Source organism: Poeciliopsis prolifica, unplaced genomic scaffold, assembly GCF_027474105.1.
Source record: "Poeciliopsis prolifica strain line A6 unplaced genomic scaffold, Auburn_PproV2 SCAFFOLD004, whole genome shotgun sequence".
Taxonomy (NCBI): Eukaryota; Metazoa; Chordata; class Actinopteri; order Cyprinodontiformes; family Poeciliidae; genus Poeciliopsis; species Poeciliopsis prolifica.
The window spans coordinates 6824888-6847795 of record NW_026562379.1 but is presented as its reverse complement, the minus strand read 5'-3'; the positions used below and the strand labels follow the sequence as shown (position 1 = coordinate 6847795).

Below are 22908 nucleotides of genomic sequence, written 5' to 3'. Positions count from 1 at the left end.
TTAGCATTACTTCAAACCTTGATACGGATTCTGAGTTAAATTTAGGTCTGGATTTGACTAAGACATGGAAGGTGAACATAATTCTAACTCTTTTATGGCTTTCAGAAGGTTTTTTTTTGCCAGTTTCCATGATTAGCTTCATCCATCTTCCCATTGATTCTGACCAAATTCTCTGTTTCTGCTGAATAATAGTATTTCCATAGCATAATGCTGCCACCACCATCCATCACAGTATAGACAGTATATTCAGGGAGACAATCAATTGTGGTTCAACACTTTGAAGTAGGATAAAATGTTATTTTGGTCTCATCTGACCAGATCACTTTTTCCACAGCTTGGCGATGGATTTTATTGAAGTGAATAACTTCTCTGTTGCTCTGACCTCAGAACTTCGCACTTGGGCTCTTGAACTCTGCAGCTCCTCCAGAGGTACCATGGGCCTCTTGGCTGCTTTTCTAATCTATGTTCTCCTTGCCCTTTCTGTCAGCTTAGATGGACAGCCATGTCTTTGTAGGTTGTGACTGTTACTCTGTTATAGGAGGATTGATGGAACAATGCTACATGAGATGCTCAAAACTTGTCTTATAACAAGTATATTTTGTTTAATTTTTATATTTTATTTTAATTTAATATTCAATTTCCCCTTTGGGATAAATAAAGTATTTTTGAATTGACTAACACGCCGTGCTTTAATCTTTAAAACGACTGCATCCCTGACCGGTCGGCTGTGTTCTTTGCCAACCAGACGCTTTTTATACACTAATCTTCTCTTTAAAAAAAAAAACCTCTGAGCCTTCACAAGACAGCTGGATTTACACAGCGGTTGAATAATACACAAGTAGACTCCATTTAATTATTTAGAGACGTCGAGAGGCAAATGGTTACACAGATTTTTTTAAAGGTGTAGGAGTAACAATGGCTGGATACAAATGCATGCCACAGTTGAAAACAAGTGTATTATTTTTCTCAAAGAAATATATTGAATGTTGTATTCAAAACTTCAGTAGGATGAATGGACGGATGATAATTTAGTTGCTAAAACATAAAACACAGTTTTATTCCCATAAATCTTTGTTCCCTGGTGAATAAATACTTCACCTGGTGAAGTATATATACCTGGTGAATATATACTTCACATACAACGTACTACTTCAGAGGAGCAAAGGTCAAAGAAATGTGTGGTTGCTAAGAAATCCTTGTAAAAGTATGAAGAAACTAGACCAGGATTAAGACGACAGCAGTTTCCATATGCACCGAAGTCACATATGAAAAAGAATATGAGAGCAACTCAATTTGGACTGATTGAGTAATAGCTTGATTGATTTAATTAAAAAAGAAACAGACTCTGGTGGAAGAGAGCAAATCAGTTCACTACCTAATTTACTAATTGACTCAGCCCAGAAGCCAAAGAGCAAACGTTGTGATGACGAAGGTACAGCGCTCCCTCCAACCTCCCAGAAAGCACCATGTCATGCCCCAACAAATGACCTCAGGGCCCAACCACTTACTACATTGCCTCAGAGAAAATCAGTAATTGACATCATTTTTCATGAGCTCAACTGTAAAGGTTAAATAAATGACACTATTCAATAATGTATCATATGCATCTATCACTGGTTGAGCTTTTTTTTTTCTAAAGCAGGTTATACTCAGGGCAAAAAGAAAAAAACTGCTTCACCTGAAAGGTGATCAAGAGAGGTGTGAACATGCCTTTTCTTGTTAAATAATCAATTTAATGCTCTTGTCTTTATGTTTATTTCTCTTGAAAAATGTTTGCAGTTCACCCTGAACCATATTGGAAATGTACATGAAAATGTTTTCTTGGGGAGTGCAATTTATTAGATTTTCGTCGCTAAAATTACCTGTGTCCCAGCAGCAACAATGCATGAGTTAAAATACTTTTTTAATAATAAAAAAAAAAAAGTAATTTTGAAAGAGCAGAATGACTCGTAGTGTTCTATTAAACGTATGTAGCAAAATGTACTTACACGATGCACTTGCACCCAACTTGCCTTAATTAAAGGACAAAGGTTCAGATTTATATTAACCTGTCATGAACATTTTTACTGGGTTGTGAACACTTTGTAGTTCAATCAGTTGAGTGACAAATTGCAAAGATTTTATTTTCCTAGATTTTATTTGATAAAATAGGAATCAGTGCTGTGGAAAAATGGTTGCAGAAGAGCTTCAAGCAGTGCCCCATGCTTGAGTCCTTGAATCTGGAATCAAAAGTTTTTACAGTCATTTTCAGAAAGCTGGCTATGCAAATATGCCAACGTCACTTCAGGTTTGTATGATGTGTAACCCATATGCGCATCATGACCATATTTCCTACTTTCACTGCACTACCGCCTTTTATTACTACACTCTTTGATATGGAAAGGGAGGACTAGCAAACAAAAAGAGGCAAAGAGGGAATCAAAGAGACAGTGGGCGTGTTTCAACCTGAAATAATCCAGAGAACGCATGTGTTGCATCTGTACAGCAAGCAGATCCATTGTATGAGTTGTCATCGCCACCTCGGTACGGGAACTCGGCACTGCTTGATAGGGTGGCACCGGGCGCCTTGTGGCGACAGCGTGACAGCAGGATCCTTGGGTAATTAAAGCAGCTCTCTGCTTCATACCCGTAGGGCAAGTCTGCCGGGGAAGTACAGATCATACCTGGCCCACTCACACTCAGCAGAAGCTGAGGCAATTTTCAGCCTCAACAAATATTCTTTTCCCACTGTGCGTTTATGGATAACAGTATTAGTGTGATATATGCAGTGGATGTGATAAAGCTGTGTTCCCAGCAGCTAAAAATAGCAATGACCTGTGTATGACCCAAATTTAAATACAGGCTACACACACACTCCTTGAAAATTAAAACCTATATTTCCCCAAAATAACAGTAATTTTATGTGAAAGTCAGTTAGAATGAAGGTAATTGATTAGTTAGAAATTCTGAAATGGGCAAACCATAACCAGTCAGGGCCACAGAGTGCAGTATGAGTAAGCATTCCCCTGAACTGATCTGCCCAGAGGCAATACACCGTGCACGCAAGTTAAATGACGGTCTACCAATTTGCTCTCATGAATATTAAGCAGGGATCTGACAGTAGAAAGGGCTGGCTGTACGCAAGCTGCTGATCCACACAGACAGATCTGTCCTCTGATGTGTTGGAGGGGCGGATAACAGTAAAACAAGGCCTCCATGCCAGATGAGCCCCTTGCCCCTCCTCCTCCTTTTACCTCAGTCTATTTCATGTCTCATATGAACCAGAGTGACTGCCCATCTCATCAAGAGGGGAAGCTGGAGACCCTGGACTGTTTCTTAGTGAAACTGAGCAATAAAGACATTGATGTCTAAATTATGCTTGAGCAGCTGATGATGATGATGATGATGATAAGTGCAGAAGATTGGATCTGATGAGGGATTATATTGTAGCAAATTATAGCAGCTCCCTCTGCTGCTGATGATGATGAATAAAAACCTCCACTAGTGGAAATCTAATATTGCTGTGTGATGTTAGAAAGTCGCTGAAAGGTGGAGGGAAATCCACAGCTGCGATAGAGTAAATAAAGCAAATATTGCATTCAAGCTGCAGCAATGATTCCCTGCATATTTACTCTGGGTTGGAATTCAGTGTGAAAGAAAATGCTACAACTGAACTGTAACAACGAGTGCAATGACAATAACCTATTTCAATTTCTTTTGTTAGCTATACATGCAGTTTTATGTATTAATTCAAATATTTCTAATATTACCCAGAAATTGGGAGAAAAGCATTGCTTTTTTACCTTGATGTAACCTACTATATAAGCAATACAGCCAAATCTACAGGCAAATGCATTTTAGAGGTGCTTTATATTTCATTTAATCATCTGAGCCATAAACAAGATTTAGTGGCAGCTGTCAACATGTAAATCTGATGGTGAAGATCAAAAAAAGCAGCCATGAAGATATTTAAGTAAAGATTGTGGCATCTTTAATGCATTATATTTCTTAGCATCCCTGCTGTGTAAAGGATGATGCAGTGTACAATAAAAGAAAATGCTCACTTTCATTATGCAACCGTTTGAGCAGTAAACATATTTTCTTGCAGGAACGAGAGAAAATCTGCTGTCTTTATTTGTCTTGCAGTGCCTTGCAACAATATCTGGAAAAAATGTACATGAAAAGTGTGGCGTATAATTGTATTCATCAAATCTAAGTCAATATTTTGTAGGATCACCATGTAAGTTTTTATCTCTTCCAACTTCGCACATTTAGAAATGCTGCGTTGCCTCATTTTTCTTTGAAGAAGTGCTCATTCTTCATCAAATTGGATGGAGGATGTCAGTGAATATCAATATAAGGTCCTTCCACAAATTTTCAATTTGTGGAAGGACCTTATTTTCTTCATAAATTTTCCTATAATTAGTTCCAGTCTAACAGAGTAAAGAGAGTTTGCTGGAGAAAAGCGCTCTCATATCGTGGTATTAACACTTTTGCAAAGCAGTGTACAGCTCATTAGATCACTGCTGTCCCAGTTTTAGCCTGTAATCTTATACTGAATTCCAGTTGTACTCGGGAGTGGGGAAAGTCCGACTTCCTAGTTGGAAAAATCAACTGGAATGCAATCTGAAGTCGTATTTTCTACTGGGAATGAAACAATGTTTATGAGAGTGATTGCAAACAGTGTGTATAGGTTTAACGATGTACCATGTTGAAATTCCAAATTCTTAACAAGAACGCTGTTACCGCAGGTCTGACGTCAAACCCAGCTGAGTTCTGGAACTGAGTGTAAAAGCGGAATGGTTGCACTTGCAGCTGTACAGTCCTCTATTACGTTTAAACAACTCTGATGGAGACACAAGAACATATATAGAATTAAATTGCCTCAAAAATAATCTAATGGTCAGCTTGCACTGTCTGCCTTTATAACATGATTAAACTGTAGCATTCTTGCTGAACACATGCCCATTAGCAAAGGCTCTCCTTTAGTTAGACACGTCACATACCGAACCATCAACCGTATTATGTCACCAGACATTGGGTTGAGGGCCGTCAGAGATGCTGCAGTCGTGGCTGTCTGCTGAACACCTGCATGTTACAAAAGGTAAGAGCGTCTCCACTGAAGTTTTTGAGAGGATGACCCAGCTCAGATAAAAACTCTTTCAGTTTAGTGATATTTTTACTAGTTCTGGATGGAGAAATGTGGTACAAGGAAACTTCCTGGGCTTGCTTGTAGGCTGAAGTGACTGCTTGCTTTGAAAGTAGAATTGTGAGCTAAATGAAGCAATTGATTCACTCCACATAATTCAGTGTTGTAAACAAGCCTCTATCATACTTCTGAACAGAGTCAGTTCTTCCATGAAATCTGCCCTGGTCAGGTCCACTTCTCAGTGCCCCCAGAAAAAACTGTTTTATATATGCAACTTATTACGACTCAAAACATATTCACCACAGCTACGTCTCTTTTTGATAAAAGGAAGCGCAGTGTTGAAATACTGCAAGTGGAATAAAAAGGCCAGCGACGAGTGCACAACTGCAGACCTTGAATTGTGAGCTTGTCCAATTAAGCAGAGTCAAATGCAAAACTGTTGCTAAAGCAAGAAAAAAAAAAACTAGAGTTTTTAGTTAGATGTCAAATTACTACTAAAACCGTATAAAACCGTAGCACTGACTTAGGAGACTATTTCACACTTTTATCATCACTCAAAGGCATAAAACGAATAAGCACGGACTTTATGTTGCATTTCATTTTTTTTCCCTATTCGGTAAACTTAGCAAATTTTTTACAGAAAACATTTGATTCAAATTTGTGTTTTTTCAGGTTCTCCTCTACAAAGCCACACTGACAAAGTTGCTCAGCTGATAAAAGTAAAAATATTATTTTTGGTTCCACTTAGTCATTTTTTGGTATTTTTCAATCCACTCAGTAAATCACTCAGTTATATGAAAACAAGCTTTTCAGAGTTATGATTACAAATACACCCCCAGCAAATGGCTGTGAGCATTTTAATGTAAAATTAAGATCCCTACAAATGTGTTCCTGGTTTGTAATGTTTTGAATGCAGTTGTTTAAGAAGTTGTGACCAAAGGATTACGCAGCAAAATATTAAATGCACTATTTTTCTTCATCATCTTCAGCAAGAATATCATTCCGCACTTTTTCTGTATTCCATATCAAACATCAAATAAAAGAAATATAGTTTTTCTTTATGTTCATGGATCAGCAATGAGAAGGATTGCTTAATGTCAGGGGTCTCCAGCTGTCGATCTCCAGCAGTCACTGGACTTGAATCATTTTCTAGCACGAGTTTTGAATTGATTTGGGAAGGCTTTTCCGAAACTAAAGGACATATGTTGTCTTTTGGAAGTGCATCGTGTATTTCCAATAACAATTTGGATTTTTATGCATCCAAACAACAACAATCATACCATACTTTAAAAAACAAGCATAAAGCTGCGAGAGGTCATCATAGCAAACAATTCTGGATTTGACATTCTCAACATAAGACCAGAAATATTTTATGTACAGTGATCAAAATTGTTCAACATATCACACCTCTTAACATCAGTCAAGTTGTAAATATATTGGCTTTGCTCCAAATCAGAATATGCATATTTTACACATTCACATATTTTATGTAGTAAAAAAACTAAAGTAGAGAAAAGTATGTAAACAATAATAAACCAGGGTTTCTTTTCTGTTTGTTCCTTCCTGACAGGCTATTCAGTGTAGAAAGTTTGCAAGAAAATTGTGTCTCCCAGTTTTCAGTCAATAATATGAACATGTGATTTTTTTTTAAATTGTGTAGAGCTTAGAGCCACAGCTTCAACATTTCTGCATCCATTAGTGGATATGAATTGAATTTGACTCCAGAGCAGCGCAACTCGCCTAGGCAACTCTAAATATTCTCCTTCTTCAGTTTATTTGAAAATATATTTTGAACTTTGAACCTTGGAAAACAATTCATCTACCAACCTCTATATCTGCTTATGTTTTCAGGGCCAGAGGGGCTGGCACCTAACACCGGCAGTGACTGGACAAGAGGACACACTTCCATTAAAATTGTAAGAGTAATTACAGTTTAGCCGAGCTGAAGCCTTACAGATTAAGTGGAGGATAAACATTTTGGTATGCTAATATGTTCAAAGAAAGACTTTTACCATTTCAGTTTTATATGTTTAGTTATAACTTTCAATGTACATTATGACTAAATGATCCTATATTTCTCTTCTAAAAAATGTGTTCTCGTTGGTGCAAATTGGTAGCTCATAGCTCTGTGTAGAAATAAAATAAATCTTATCCAAAAAAGAAAATCCCCAGACATTTCTAAAGACACAAAGGATGTTAGATATAGACTATATTGTTGAAAGTATTTATTTCCCCTCTAAATCACTACAGAGCAAATTATTACTTTGCACCAATTACTTTCATGGCCACAGGTGTATAAAAACCAAGCACAGGTGCACAGATTGAAACTGCAAACACTCATGAAGGAGTAGATCAGACAGGATGTTACCTAGCTAGTCATAAAAACTTCCTCTCTACTAAATATTTCACTGTCACTTCCACTTTAGCACTGGTATACCAAAGCGGAAGATATTTGGAACAACAAGAACTCAGCCACAAAAGAATATTTAGTCACATACAATCAAAGAGCGAGGTCAGTGGGTGTTCAGGTATATAATGTGCAGAGGTTTTCAGTTTGTAAACAAACAGACCACTAAAATTCATTTGGCCATCATATAAGTTTAAATAGAGAGCAGAGAACTGCATGGAATGAGTTCTTATGGCTAAGAAGATGCTCTGTAAAGTTTGGGGCACTAAAAAATAAAAAGAAAAGAAAAAAGGTTCCACTGTTTCAAGTGATGTTATTTGCATTCTCATCTAATATTAGAAACCTAAACGTCATGGAAATCCTTCCCAAAAGAGTTAAAGAAACAAATACTAGATTGACATTTTATTGCACCTTATGGATAAAGAATCACGTTGGCATGTTGTACTACATTGTTCTGGCCATATATCTACCTAAACTGTTTTTGAATAGTTTGATTAATTGTAGCCTTGTTTTCCTCCAGCTTTCTTTCTCCTGGCACCATTCTGTAATTTTTGCTGTGCTTCTGGAGTCTGTTACAACTATGCAGTTCTCAGTGCAAATATCTCTCAGGTAATAATAGAATTACAGGTTCGCCGTGACCTTCTGACGATCCAGCACCGCTCCCTGATTTGTCCAGGAACCGTGCACAACGAGCAGCTGGCTGGGTGTGTTAATGTTGATGTCACAGCAGCTGGCTTTTCTCATGCTGTTAGCTCTGCCTGCTATTATCGGCCCCCGCCCCCTCACCTCGCTCTTTGCTTCTGTAAACTGCCGCTGTGTGCCGTGCTCATTTTAATACTCCAGACTCATTTGATCGTCTTTATGGACTTATCATATTAAACATTTATGGCTGCAATTTCGCTAAACCAAGCATGTTTATTCAACACTTAAGGGACCACAGCACGGCTCCTTTTAGCAGCCGTGCGCTCCCTATCCCCGGCGTAAGATGTTCTTATTTTCTCCTTTTCCTTCGTTATCTCTCTCTGTTCCTTACTCCCTCAGTTCCTGCAGCTTGCTTTATATAAACCCCATCTTCTTTATGAGGCACTGCCTGAATAAAAAGATATTTATGTACAGTTTCTCTTCTCTCATTTCCGGTCATCTTTTCTGTCTGTGACTAGGCCACCAAGGGACTAATGCCATATGAAGCTTGGCAGTGAATCAGGCACAAATGTATTCAGGGCATTTAGTGCTTTAGATAAATTGGGTTTCAATTTAATCATCTGATCAAACACTTATTAGCATAATCACTTTTGGGAACGGATGGTCCAGATAAAAAGACGCATGAAAGACCTCATCTATGTGTTGCCAAGTGTCTTGTCAACACTTAGCAACACAGACAATGTGCATCACTGCTACATGCTTCAAGGGACCCCTGCAGGGCTTTGTTTAAATTACCTTTTTTGGACAACCAATAGCACTAGTTCTCTATTTTTGTCAACAGTACTGCAACAGCAAAATGATCTTTTCACTGCTAGATTACCCAGCAATCAAACGTACTGCTGCCGAGCCCCATGCCCTTTTATTTGATCTTGCACAAGATGGCTTACTGCAGCATTGCACCTTGCGCTGAGCAGAGGAGGTCTGGGAATCTAGGAATACCACAAAGTGCTAAGATTATTGACAATGCACTCAGTCTCACACCGGGCTGAGGGATCGATGGGTGGCTGGAAGGGCATAAATCAGACTCCTGTGGCTCCAGTTGATGTCACACCCTCACCCGCCCTTCCAGGTCCCCAATTAAAAGCTCACATTTACAGCAGCATGTACACACAAGAACACACACCTCACAGTATACAGTTATAAAAAGTGTTTGAAGAGTCACATAAACAGCAACAAATACACAAGTAAAGCAACTAATTTACACTTCCCCTATATATACACACACCCTAATCCACACATCCTCACACCTCACCAACAAGATGACAGCACTTTAAAAATGGCGGGCTAAAAATAACCATCACCAACTTGGTCTTAAATCTTAGCATCTGTGCCAGGTTTAAAAATAAAGAGCAGTGTCGAGAAACCAAGCTGGACTCATTTGTCTTTCTGTCACACTGTCTATCCAGCTTTGCCTCTTCCATTATCCCTTAGCCTACTTTAATATCTGGAAGCTGGGAAGACATGATGGTAAAATGTCCACAGGAAAAGCAGCCCTGAATATTAGGATGACAAAAGCAGCAATGATGACAAAATGAATAAAAACTTGCAGTGAAGTTCTGGATAAGTGGATATTTGCACACAATATCTGTGGTGTGTGTGGAAAGGCTCACTTAAATTAGTGTTGGAGACGCTGGTTTGCAGAACTGGCATCATACATCATGCTCAGGCCTGAGTGGCCGAGATCAATTCTGCCTTTAGGCTGCTGAGATCAAAGCCTTGTCCTGCTATGTGAAGGACTGGATTAAGAGACAGTCTTTGTGAATAAATAATAGTAATAACAGCTATATCAGTGATGACAAAACGATGGTGCATGTAGTGTATTTGCTCTTATGACATTCTTTTTTTTTTATCTTCAACTTTTTCAATCAAGAAATATTCTTAGGACCTTTGTGGCAACATAAAGTAGAATAAAATATGCCAACTAAACTGAAAAATTAACATTTTGAAACTGGCTGACTCAAAGTCTGGACCTAAATCTAGTTGAGGTCTTAAAAAGCCATTCATGCTGGTAAAAAGCAGCAATTAAAGTGCTAAAGTAACTCTGCAAAGAGTGGGCAAAAGAGCAATGTAAACACTGTTTAAATGCATTCCAAGAATATATAGTTCGTCATTTAAAGAAAGAGTTGTAATAAACTTTTCTGACAAAAGCAGGCTCTGATCATTTTACAACAAAAACTGCTCTTGTGAAATAAAAAAACTACAGGTTTATTATTTACGTTTTAAATGTTCTATTCTGCTTGTCTTAATTTGAATCTATGTTGTATTTAATGTATCTCTTTTGTGCTTACAAGAGTGGCAGGAACAGAAGCAATAATAATTCATTGCTAACCTGTGAAAGAAAATCAAAGACTATAATACATAATACACTATAATACACTATAAAACTAGAATACAAAAACAACAACAAAATGTGTTTTTACTAATCCATGTTTGTGTGTGTCAAATAGTAAAATAAGAAGACAAATTTTATTTTTAAAAAAAGTCACCTGTGTCAATATATATATATATATATATATATATATATATATATATATATATATATATATATATATATATATATATATATATATATATATATATATATATATATATATATATATATATTTATATTTTTTTTTTTTTTTTTTTTTTTTTTTTTTTGGATTTTATTTTATTTATCTATTATTTTTACAAACATTAGTGGCAGTGTCATTTAACTCTACACTATTTATAGTGCAGACATACCAGGCATTCTAGTGACTGATAAAAAAAAATCTTACTATTTGCATGGGGCTGCTTTAAGGTTATTAGAAAATATATCAAAAGGCACTTGAGCTGTACAGAGGCAGTACATCTTCCTTGATCTGGACTGTTCCTACCTGTCAGATGATGCTTTTTACTGGATTCCTCCACTACAGTACCTGTGCAGCTCAGCACAATAATATAACATGTCACTTTGACAGGTGCTGAGTGAATTAAAAACATCCTTTCTGCTGAGGAACCCTGTCAAAGAGGGAAACCTACGCCAGATGTACAACAACCTCACTTTGCACGCATGATCAAACACCTACATCTGGCTGCTGAGGGCTTTGCCGCTCTTCCCCACAGATGCTAAATGATATCGTTAACATTTTAATGCAAGAGACATTTACATGCGGGCTTGCGCAATTACACCTCTGATTCAGTGAAATCTAGACAGACACAGTGTGATCAGCAATTAGATTTTACATTGGGTGAAACATATACACACATGCACACGCACACACAAAAACCCACCAAAGCTTGCTCCTAATTGGAGAGCTAGACAGACTCAAGGAGGAACTGTACAGTAGAGTAGCCCTCATTACTGAGCTAAGATGTATGAACTGGGGGATATCTATTATGATCACACATCAGGGTGTCCATTATCCAACATTAGCAGCTCTTTCAGCTGGAATCATGCAACATAACCCAACAAACTATCGCACAACTCATTCAAGTGAGCAAGAGGTAAGTGCGCTTGTAAACCTAATTTAGTCCATTAGATATTCATATTGAAGTAAGACTGCACAACTTGACTGTACCCTGTTTGTTTGCATGGGTAAATTTAATTTCAGTGGGCAGCTATCAAAGTCCAATTGTTAATTATTTGGCAAATAGTCTAATGACGGTGAGTGCGGCTGTAAAGCAGCAGTCAACTATGGGCGCTACATATCACTGTGCATCTTTATGCAGACTTGAGAATCACCTTTAAACTCCAACAAATGGGCTTTTACAAGTACACTGCCTTCTTCACCCTCATGTAGATTTATCACCTTGCAAAGTCCAGCTCACTCCTTCTACTTGGGGCCAGATTTAATCCATCTATCCCACCCATTCCCTCCAACATCTCCATCCATAGTTTCAGGTTGCTAATAATGTGAGGTCATGTAAAATTGGCAAGCTAACTGAGGCTGGCAGCTATTTAGTGTGCTGCAGGCTGAACAGGACTGGATGTTCTGGAAGAGCTCCCTTAGTTCAGAGTGTATGTGTGTGTCTAAAGGTCAAAGCTAATTGAGATCAAAATTTGATTGCATGATTTCATGACCTCTGCATAAATGCTCGTTTATTGACAGCAAAAGAGATAAGTCCTTTTTAAACCACGAGCAGCGTGTATGTGCACAAATCATCACAGCCTTTGTGGAGGCTCTGTGAAACGCCCTGTCTCATTATAGCTTTCCAATGAGGATGTGAATAGACCAGTTTAGCTTGCTGTGCTTTTGCCTAGAGGCAGCTTTCAGGCAGCTATTTCATGTTTTTTCTTCTGTGCTGATGACTACATTTGTAGACTCAACTTTGGTGAGAGCAGGCGACAGCAGAAGTAAAAGTGTGACATATTGTGAGTGTGTGTCAGATAAGCTGACTTTAGATTCATTTTTGTAATAAAATGCAATCGTCTATAGAGACTAGAGCTAATACTAACAGAAAAAAAATGGTCAAGTTCCAACACCAAGGTTTGGAAAATTTACTGTTTCAAAATCGCACTTTCTCAGTTAAATATCCTTTCTTAACGAGACACCAGAGATGGTGTCAGAGTGAAAAGAGTTTTCCCCGGCAGTGCTGAGCATAGATTGGGGCACCACTGGCCCAGCTCCACTTGATGCTGCAGGTTGCAGGTCAGCTAAGTTCTTCATCTTTTCTGTGTTTACAATTAAGACAGAGTTGTCTGTTTGGTTCCAGTCACTGAAATCTCTTGACGCTCATTAATGTGGAAACTGAAGAAGCTCCACTCATCACTCTTATTAAATTATATTGTTTTAAAACCATTGATGGCAAGCTTTGTGTGGTTCATCTTTAAAGTAGACAGTTGTAGTCTGGATATAACAGCAGATAACCCAACTAATTATCCAATAGAGAATTACTAAAAATAATAGTTATTAGCTTTATTACAAGCAACTAAATCATGTACATTTAGGACAATTTACATTCTAATACAATAGTCTCATAGTGTTGCCCATTTGTCAACATTGTAAATGTATTTTATTTTTAGACAAATTTTGATGATTGCTTATTGATCTGGTTTAGGTAATTCACAAAATGATGTCATTAAAAAAAATTTAAGTAATCTTATCAGGCTACAAAATATGTTATTGCAAGAACACAATAAAGCATTCGTTTTGGTCTGAACCAGTTGTGACATTGACATGACAGAGTTACAGCAACTATGTTTAAAACACTACATTCCAGACTTCAAATAAGGGGTATTATAGAAAACTGACTTTTTTGGGCTTTATATGATGTTATTCCCTCACCAAAAAAATACCTGGAATGTTGTTCTGATTCTCTAATGTATGTTTGGGAAATCCTCAAAGCTCCCATGGTAGCCATTTGGAAATGCCTAAGCACTTGCTCCGCAGTATCCAGACAAGGTTCCACCTAACAGAGCAAAGCCCCTCTAGACTAGTGCCAGCAGCAGTTAGCAAACACCAGGTAGAAATGTGTGCCTGCTGACCAGGTAGAAATGTGTGCCTGCTGAGCTCATCATACAAACCACTTCTTAGTCCAACGATCGTAAGAACAGGATGTAAACAGCATCTGGAGAAGCATTGTTGTGATGACGTGCTGAAGGCGGAGTTTCGGAGAAAGAAACCCAATTTCAAGGTGTCAAATTACAAAGTCAAATTTTCATGTCATGTTTGATATATACAGCATTCTTATAACATCTAAAGATAATATAGTTACTTGATTGTGCTGTAAAATGGCTCTATGTGACTTTAAACAACAGATTGAAGTGGGTAACAGCTGTAATTTCTGTAATTGGTCAGTATTAAATTCAACTGCAGTATTACACAGAGAGCTACTGGAATTTTTAGTATGCGAGGAATACGTAATATCTGTATTACAACTGTGTCTAATCATTAAGCAATAAACCTGATTTCAACACAGGATTTACTCCAGAAAATGTAATAAAGGTGGTAGGTTAGTCATCCAGGACCTTCTGTGTTTTTGAGTTTAAAAAAATTATTTTAAAGTTGACATAAAATTTGAGAATATGATCAGGTAATTTTGTGCTATTGGAAAACATTATTAACAATACCCAAACACCAACTCTCGTACAGTAGGAACTTTCAACATTAACTCACCGAATTGCCCTCACAACACAGAGGTGATGCTGTGCTGACAGGACATATCTACATAGATGAATGCCAGGGTTCAATTTTTGTTGGTTAAAGACAGTAAATATATATGAAATGTCCCGGTTTCATTTTCTTGTTGCGGTTTATTGACTGTTTGGTTGAGTAAATTGCTTGTTAAAAACAATATGCCTGCATTTTAGCCTCATTATAACGTGTGTACAGATCTAGGCTTGAGATCAAATTGTGTTGGTTTAAAAGTGAAAGTTTATGAGATGTTTAATGTTTTTTAGACACATGTTAGTGGTAGTGAGGAGCACAGGAAACAGCTGGATTAAAGTCCGAACCGATCAGTTGCAATCACATGCTTTTGACCAAATCAGTTACATGTCTGCAAAAGTTTTGAGGTACAACTAAGTCCAGAACTTTTTATGTGTTTCTGTCATTGTTTTTTTGTGTGTGTATATTTTGGGGTTTTTTTGTTCTTCCTGTATAATTGCCAGATATTTTTAATACATAAAACTTTAACTTCATTTTCTGGATGCCTAAGCGACCTCCTGTCAGAGATGTATCATTTCTACCTAACGAGAGCAATTCACACAGACAACCTCAGTGGCTGATAGGACTGTAATCATTTTGGTTGGAGATGATGGTTCACACCGAACACATCATGGTTTGTCTTTGTAAAATGAACTCAACATCTTCTCAAGTAATATCTAGACATCTTTTTGTCAAAGCACAGCCTGTACAACTCAAACTTTAAATTATAAAAAGTTCTGTTTCCACCCGCCAAATATATAGCAGTGACACCTAAGTAAGTCTTTATATTCATCATTTTTCATTACAATCCATGATTTTCTCAATTTTAGCTCCAATATAAACAAATTCAACATCAAAGTATCACATTTTTCACACAAAAAAATTAATTAGAAAAGTGTTTCCTGACTTTTCTCTATTGTTTAGGATCTCTATGGTTTTCGTGAATACTTTTTTTTTATGTATAGCTTTTTAGATAAACTTCTAACCGAGCACAACTGCCTGTCACAATATAAATACATGTAGACAAGATTTCTGAACTCTTGTTTGAACATCACCTGAATAAAAAATTTTGCGATATAACATGCTTGGCTGCAATTTGCCTGGGCAACATATTTAGTATATGCTGCGATTCGTGGACTTGCAGAGCAGCTTTTTGTGCAGGCATCTGATTAAAGCTCTTCACAAGTTGGGTACCACAACAAAATGGCAGAACCAGATCAAAGTACGGAGCATCAAGGAACAACTTCTTAATGCTCCATGCAAGAAGCATCATCAAATGCACAGCAACATATATGCTTTCTAGACTGCATTGTAAGTATAGAATTTGGTGGAGGGTGCGGGGGGATGTTGGACGAAGCTCCCAACATCCATTACACAGGTTACCATAGAGACAGGCCAGTGAGAGCAGGCCCAACTAGGAAACAGCAAGAATTGTCTGGAATTCAATCTCTGTGCTGGCTTCAATCTGCAAGGTCATTCATTCATTCTGACAATGACTGCTCTGCCGATGAACACCTCCTTCTCATGATAATCAACAAAACATCCAGCCGCAGAGGACAAAGTCTTACAGCCAGGCTCTGCTACAGTGATGGAGAATTCAAGTAAGAGCAATGGGTGGAAATGTGCTTTATACAACATCTTAGGACACATTAGCACCGGAAAAGTACGTCGTCTGCCACTGAGCGCTGTCTGCGGCTTAATCCCTATCAGTTATTTGCCACAGGCCCCCTCAATAATCCCTTACGCAATAAATGGACACAATCTTGCATGGTGGTTGATCTAATGTCAGAGCCAGATGATTATGATTAATGAGGATTCCTTATTGTTCCTTTATGAGTTTCACCACAAGCTGGGCTGAGGGAGATACCATTTTGTATGGAGTCGGTGTCAATAAACAGCGCCAACCAAGGGCTGCCTCAGCTCCGAAAAAGAAAACAAAAAAATAAAAAAATCAGTCGACACAGAAACAAAAATCAATTTCGGAGCCGTATTTTATCATTCCGGCTGGAGGGGAAAATCCATTTTGGGGGACACACATATCACAGCTCCTTCATGCGGTAAAACATATTCAGACCTGTAATTTTCAGTTTTGGCAATTCTTGATTCGTAAATTCATCTTTTCATTTTAGCTCTTTTTTTCATCCAAAGCCAACCAACCATTGGCTGGTTCTCTTTCGGTACGGGAACGAACCCCAAGATGTCGCCCCGGTGTTTTTCTTATGGATGTGTTTCCATTTTCTTTCCCTTCTCCTTCATCTAGCACTCCCTTTGCTTTCCCCCTGTTTTCGTACACACCCAGGCAGCCATAATCCCTCCCTGTAGAAGCTACTGTGGCCAGTACGTGAATGCAATAAACTGTATCAATTTTCCACCATTGATTGTGGATATACTAGATGGGTGCACAAAAATTATGTGCTTACTAACAGCAATGTACAGTGCTACACAAAAATGCAAAAAGACCATGAGTTGTAAAAATTACTCATTATTTGAAGAGAAAAGGGAAATCTGATACCAACGTTTATTTATGTGTGGTCTCCTTTAACATTATGTTTTTGTACTTGCTAAATTAACTGTCTTAATTATTCTAAGCTAAGATCTTTAAACTGCATTTTGGAAATAATACAACTGATCAAATTAATGTGAAAATGTTTTGAGGAAAGGATAGGTTACGAGCGACGCATAACTTAAAAATAATCTTTATGCAAAAAAAAAAGAAAGAAAAGAAAAAAGCCTGCTCCAGGTATCTAATTTTGCCATTTGAACACCTTTTCATTCATTCAAGCCAACATGAACTTGAAAAATATGTTCACAGTGGGGGAGGGGGAAAGGGTTAAACCAAGTGTCCATTATATTAAAGACGTCACTTATTACTAAGGGCCACAGTGGAAGTAAGCTGACAGGATGAGAACTGTTTTGCATTATAAAAAAAATAATAATTTGATGCAATTCAGTTCATCAAAACCTTTTTAAAAAATCACCCAATTTATCAGTGCATTTACAGTTTTATCTGTGGCATAAAGCCCACAAACAACATTGTGGTTTCGTTTGGCTCAGAATGTGCCTCTGAAGGCCATAAAATGTGTATTTTTGCAGAAGAGCTTGAGGGATTTATCAGTTCAAGCCTTGCCTGTCTCTCTCCCTCTCCATCAGGGGTGTCAACCCTTTTGACAACCATACAAAATCAATTCCATGTGGGTCACAGGTGACCTTCCATACTCCCTCCTTCAGTCATTTAGCAGTCTGGCACTAATTTGTTTTTTGTTTTGTTTCTGTTTTCTGCATTAGGTGACAGACATTCAAGTGGCAGGTTAAAAACTTACCATTCAAGATGCTCTGGAGGAAGATAAAAGCCAATATCCACATGCCCTGCTCCGTTCAATCCCCCTAAAGCTATGCTTTCTCGTCTTCCTCCGACCGGTGCCTCCCTGGGTTTCTCTTCAGTGCGCCTAGTGTAAGGTTAAACATTTGCGTGTGTCTTGAAGCGAACCAGTCCGGGTCTCTATACTTTTTAAATTTTTTTTTTCTTTCCTACTTTTATTTCGCGTCGCTGACCTATGTCTTTTGTGTTTTCTTTTTTTGCGCTTGGACAGAATGAGGCTCTGTGATTGTCTTGGGGAGAGCGCTGCGCGCAGACTCTCCTCTTGTGCTCCGCGTCTTGCTGCTTCTCCCTGTTATTCAAAAGGGGATGCTGAAGTGGTAAAGCCCAGGTGTGTGTGATGCTGAGTCAGAGCCGGGTCCTGGTGCCAGAAATAATTTTCCAAATCAGCCCCGAACTAAATCTCCAAAACAAATAAGAAGAAAAAGGAAGAAAAAAAAACATCAAAAGCTTCGATTATCTAATTTAAACAAAAACTCTCGGTTCATCCTTGAGGGAAAAAAATAGTTTCAGACAATTAAAAATAGTCCAACTAATAGAGCAATTAAGCAAAAAAAGCAATGAAAAAGACGCAGTTTTTTTCTGACTCCAAAGTCACACCATCTTCACCGCCTCTTTGCGTCCAGCAAGGAGCGACCAAGCACATCTTCCCCGCTGTCGATCTCTAATCGCAGCCTCACGGAGTCTCTGAGCAATACACAGAATAACACTCTCCCCCTGTCCCTGTAGACGCTTTAATTCCTCATTGCCTTAAAGGAGCAGAGGCGGCTACCGGTCCGTCTTGAGGGCAGGACACCAGGAGGAGGAGGTGTGAGAGAACGCGCTGAGCGGGGCATTTGCATTAAGGAAATAAGGCACCTGACGCACCGAGGCACCAAGGATTTTTACGCACGGGGTTTTATCAGCTCACGGAGAAGGCGGTGTCTGTTTCTGTGCAGGTGTACTCATCATTCAGATCTGGCGTTGATTGATCTAGTATCTAGGGTGTGTTTTCTTTTCCTTCTTCCATTCTTTCTTTCTTTCTTTCATACTTTCTTTCTTTCTTTCTTTTTACCTCAGGGCGTCTCCATAAAGTTTTGCAAGGGGTATCTATAGTATTTCTATGGTGAAACTGAAATTTATGTTGAATCATGACATCAGGGGGAAAATATCCTGTGTAGGTTTTTATAGCCCTTTCTAGTCATGCCTCCAGACACCTATCAAAAGTCAGCTGATTTGATATTTTATGTGTACGTTTAGTGCTGGAGCTATTCTGCAACTTTTAGACCCAGTCCCTGTCCAACACACCTGAGTCAGATGAATGGCTCCTTACCAGACCTCTGCAGGACTCAATAGCAAGTGGGTGAGAGAATTCAGTGATAAGATTCTGGTGCATAAGAGAAGGAATGCTTGTAAAATTACCAGGATCTTGTAATATTACCAGGATCTCCAGCAAAGCACAAACAAAAATCAGGAGCTTTTTGTTTGTGGACTGAACAAATTTCTTTGTGAATCCGTTCATTCACAGCAGAATGAACAAATATGGAAACACTTTACTAACATTGATGAATACAGAGAAATAATAATAATAATATTAATAATTTTTTATTTTAACCTGCTGATCTTCAGTTAGCTGCAGTTGATGAAAAACTGACTGATTTTGCTCTCTGGCTCAAGTTGATGAATCTCAAACTGTCCCAACTTTCATCTAATTCCTAGAGGTGAACACTGAAATGTGATCCTCATCTGCTTGGTTCATCCAACTTTGTAAAGCTGAACCAGAAACATTTGTGCCAGAAATATCTGGAACAGCCATATCAATTTGTAAACTGCTGTTTTATACATGAATACATGCAGAATGCATGTGGATAGACCTCAATGAGCTTTGTGATGCTTTGTAGCAACAACAAGACTCAGACTAGATTTATTTTTGATGAATGTATAATATAGCAAAAACAAAATGAAACACTATTTTACAAACCAATAATTTAACAATAAAGGAATAGGCTGAAGCCAAGGCTTACACTTGCCTACCCTATAAGTCTGAATCTGAAAACGGAAAGTCTGAAGAAAATGGTTAAACCGCATTTGCAGCCCCAAAGGCACTTATACACACACACAGTCTGCACATTGCCTCCCTGAACCCCATAATCCAACCCGCCACCACCCCTCCATTTTAATGCTTGCCTTGAAGTCAAGGGTATTGCTGTGGAAGGCTGCAGAAGCCTTGTGGGCCTGTCCACACAGCCGGGTTACACTGAATGTGATTTAACCAGCAGCACAGTTTGCAGCTTACTCCCTATCCCACATGACAGGACGCTACTGAGAGTGAAACCTCCCGGCGACTCATTTTCTTTATGTGTTTATACCTGATCTGAGAGGACAGGGGTTTTTGTTTTATTGGGGGGAGGTTTCTTGTTTTGTTTTTCTTTTCAATTTTGAATGTAGAAAAAAACAAAAGCAAGATGAAGATGTATAATGGTGACAGATTTTTACACAGATCACTCACAGGGCTAATGTGTGTGTTTTCTGCAGATGTTGGATAAATTCTGTGGCTGTGTGAGTGCAGGTGTTGTGCTCAGTGCATTTTCCTGTTTAGTTGGGGCTTCTTGTCTACAATATCTGCCCACTTGTCTGCTTGGCTCTCTTCACGCCGGTGCAGCAGACAAACAGTAGTGCCGCTCTGCATTTGCTGATGTCTGTACCAGAACACACTGTTCCAGAATGCCTCAAATGCCTTTATTTTTCTGTGTTGTTTTCCTTCTTTTTAATGTTTTTCTTCAGATGTTCAAATAGAACATTTCCTTTATTAGAAAAAAGAAAAATACTGCCTGATTTTTTTTCTTGCTTTTGTTGATCCAGAATGCATGTTTAATTGAGTAAGAGGATAAAGTGACTTGCTTATTTGCTTAAGCTGTACAATAAATCCAAATAAGTTTAAGTCTCTGTGGTGCTAAGGAGAAAACACTGGTGAATCAGGGCAGTGGGTCAGAAATCCTGCCTCAGTCAGTTAACGGAGGATTAGTAGGAGCGTGTTACTGCTTTATCTCTAAACTGTTATAAACATACGAGTAAGTTAATCAAGAGATGCAGAAATTTGAATTTGATATCTGAATGTTGAATTTTCACAAAATAATAAATAAATCAATCTGGAGCTTTTGTTTCCAATAGGAGCTTTTACCCAGGGAAAATCACCAAAGAGCCTCTGTTATCTTAATTTCTCTGTTAAGGACTACATATATGTGATGCATAAAAAAGAATGTCAAAATAACAAATGTGACATTTCTTTCATAGCTCAACCCTCAACAATGTCAGGAGAATTAAAATTTGTTTTCTTTTCAACTGAAGGTGACATTCACAGCCTGTGATGGCAAACATGCTCAAAAGACGGAAGAAGAGAAAGATCTGAATGTGGGTTCAAGGGATTGACTGAAGGATCCATGGCATTAGAGCGTGCCATCTGACATTTTCAGAGAAATTAAGCATCAGTGTAATATAGCTCAGCAAACAGGATTTTATGGGAAGCTGAAATGAATAAATTTGGAGGAATAAATAAAGCAACGCAAATGAAAAAGGCTAAGTTTGTTTGCTTTAGACTGTAAAACTGATGCTATCAGGCATGGAGTCACACAGCCGAATTAACATTTCCTGGGGGTTATGTGTTGTGTGTACAGTATATATAGTCTCCCACCAGTGTCCACATGCATCAAGCATATAACTTCTCTCAGTATAAGAGTGTGTTTGACAGCAAACAGGTGGTGACATCAACACTGACTAACTGACTTTACAGCATGCAGATGTCATTTACTGTGAATAATTAACTAATAATGGGATACTCTGAATGTCTATTTCCAGTGATCATTGTATTATTTTGTCACCTTCCTACAATAATCAGCTAAGTAAACTTTTTTGGCCCAAAAAAAAAATAATAATAAATGCTGTCAGGATAGTTTTCTTCAGTGAGGTTAGGGTTGATGAGAAGACAAATAATGAAGTTAAATACAGGGCTATCCTTGAACGAAACCAGCTACAAAAGACAAGGCTGGTGTAGGATAATAACCCTGAAAAAATACAGCCAGCGCCAGGAGAATTCCAGGAAAGAAATCTTATCATATTTGCCTCTTAGAATGGTCCAGTCAAAGTCAAGCCCTAAATGCAAGTGAGAATATTAGGTAAGACTTAAAATTAATATATTTTTGCACATGTTTCCCATCAATTTCTCCTGAGTTTGAGCTATTTTACAAAGTTAAATGGGCAAAATTTTCTGTATTTTGAGGCAAAAAGTTGTTAAATATAAAAAATAAAAATCTACACTGCAATCCTTGGGTTAGTACTATAAAAACCTTTTACCTAAAAAACAGTCCCTATAATAATGCACAAATGGTTTTTTAAAGTTTGTGGTTCCTATGTGACAGAACGTGAAAGAAATTGGAGTGATAGGAAACATTTTATAGCGTTGTACTTTTTGAAGTTTTGGTTTAAAAATCATATTTAACAGACATTGGAGTTTGTTGCCGATAAAATCTTGCTAGAAAACAGGTGCTCATGTTTATCTCTTACAACAGTCAAACAGCTGTGCAACTGATGTGAAAGACAATACGTTAATTTTCACTCTGAAGGCAAGAGCCATGACCTTGTGGTCAATAAGCTGAGTTATTCAGCTGTGAACCCTAACCCAATTATACTTAGGCACAGCTGAGAAGGTATAGACAATGTCATATCTCTTAAAAAAAAACAAGATGCAGTCAAAGGACCCAGCATGTGGTAAAATGGTAAGCAGTTCCTTTCAGTTCCCTGCCCCGCCCTGCTCCTGCTATGATGCCTAAACAGTGGTAAGTGATTGTGACAATGGGGCCCTGGGCTGCTGCAGACAGTACTGGCCTTGCTGTGTGGCCATGTGTGTCTGCATGTGTGCGTATACTAACAAAAGACAAAAGAGCACATATGAGACACTTCATGAGCCGAGGACATGAATCCATATGCCAACACTGAATCTGTTGATCCACTTTGTTTTAATTCCCACTTTTACTCTGAATGACAAAATTAGAACAAAGGTTGTTGTTGTGTTTTTTACATGTTCCTCTTATATTGTTTATCTATTCAATATATTGTGAAGAAAAAACAGCAGAGTGTTTTGTTGGGGTTTTTTAATAAGAAAAAAGTGAGCAAGCTGTTGAAATGTGTGCAAATCCATCAAACATACTTT

At 38.1% G+C, this 22908-nt stretch overlaps 1 protein-coding gene across 2 annotated transcripts in view; it reads right to left on the bottom strand.

The window, feature by feature from the left end:
- The window catches only part of dscamb (Down syndrome cell adhesion molecule b), a 119721-nt gene extending 101183 nt beyond the window's left edge, over nucleotides 1-18538 (bottom strand). For both annotated transcript variants that reach the window (XM_055028454.1, XM_055028455.1), the window contains exon 1: nucleotides 17668-18538. In XM_055028454.1, coding sequence (XP_054884429.1) covers nucleotides 17668-17710 — 43 coding nt within the window. In that variant the 5' untranslated portion in view covers nucleotides 17711-18538. The remainder of the gene's footprint in view (nucleotides 1-17667) is intronic.
- Between the last annotated feature and the right edge of the window lie 4370 nt (nucleotides 18539-22908).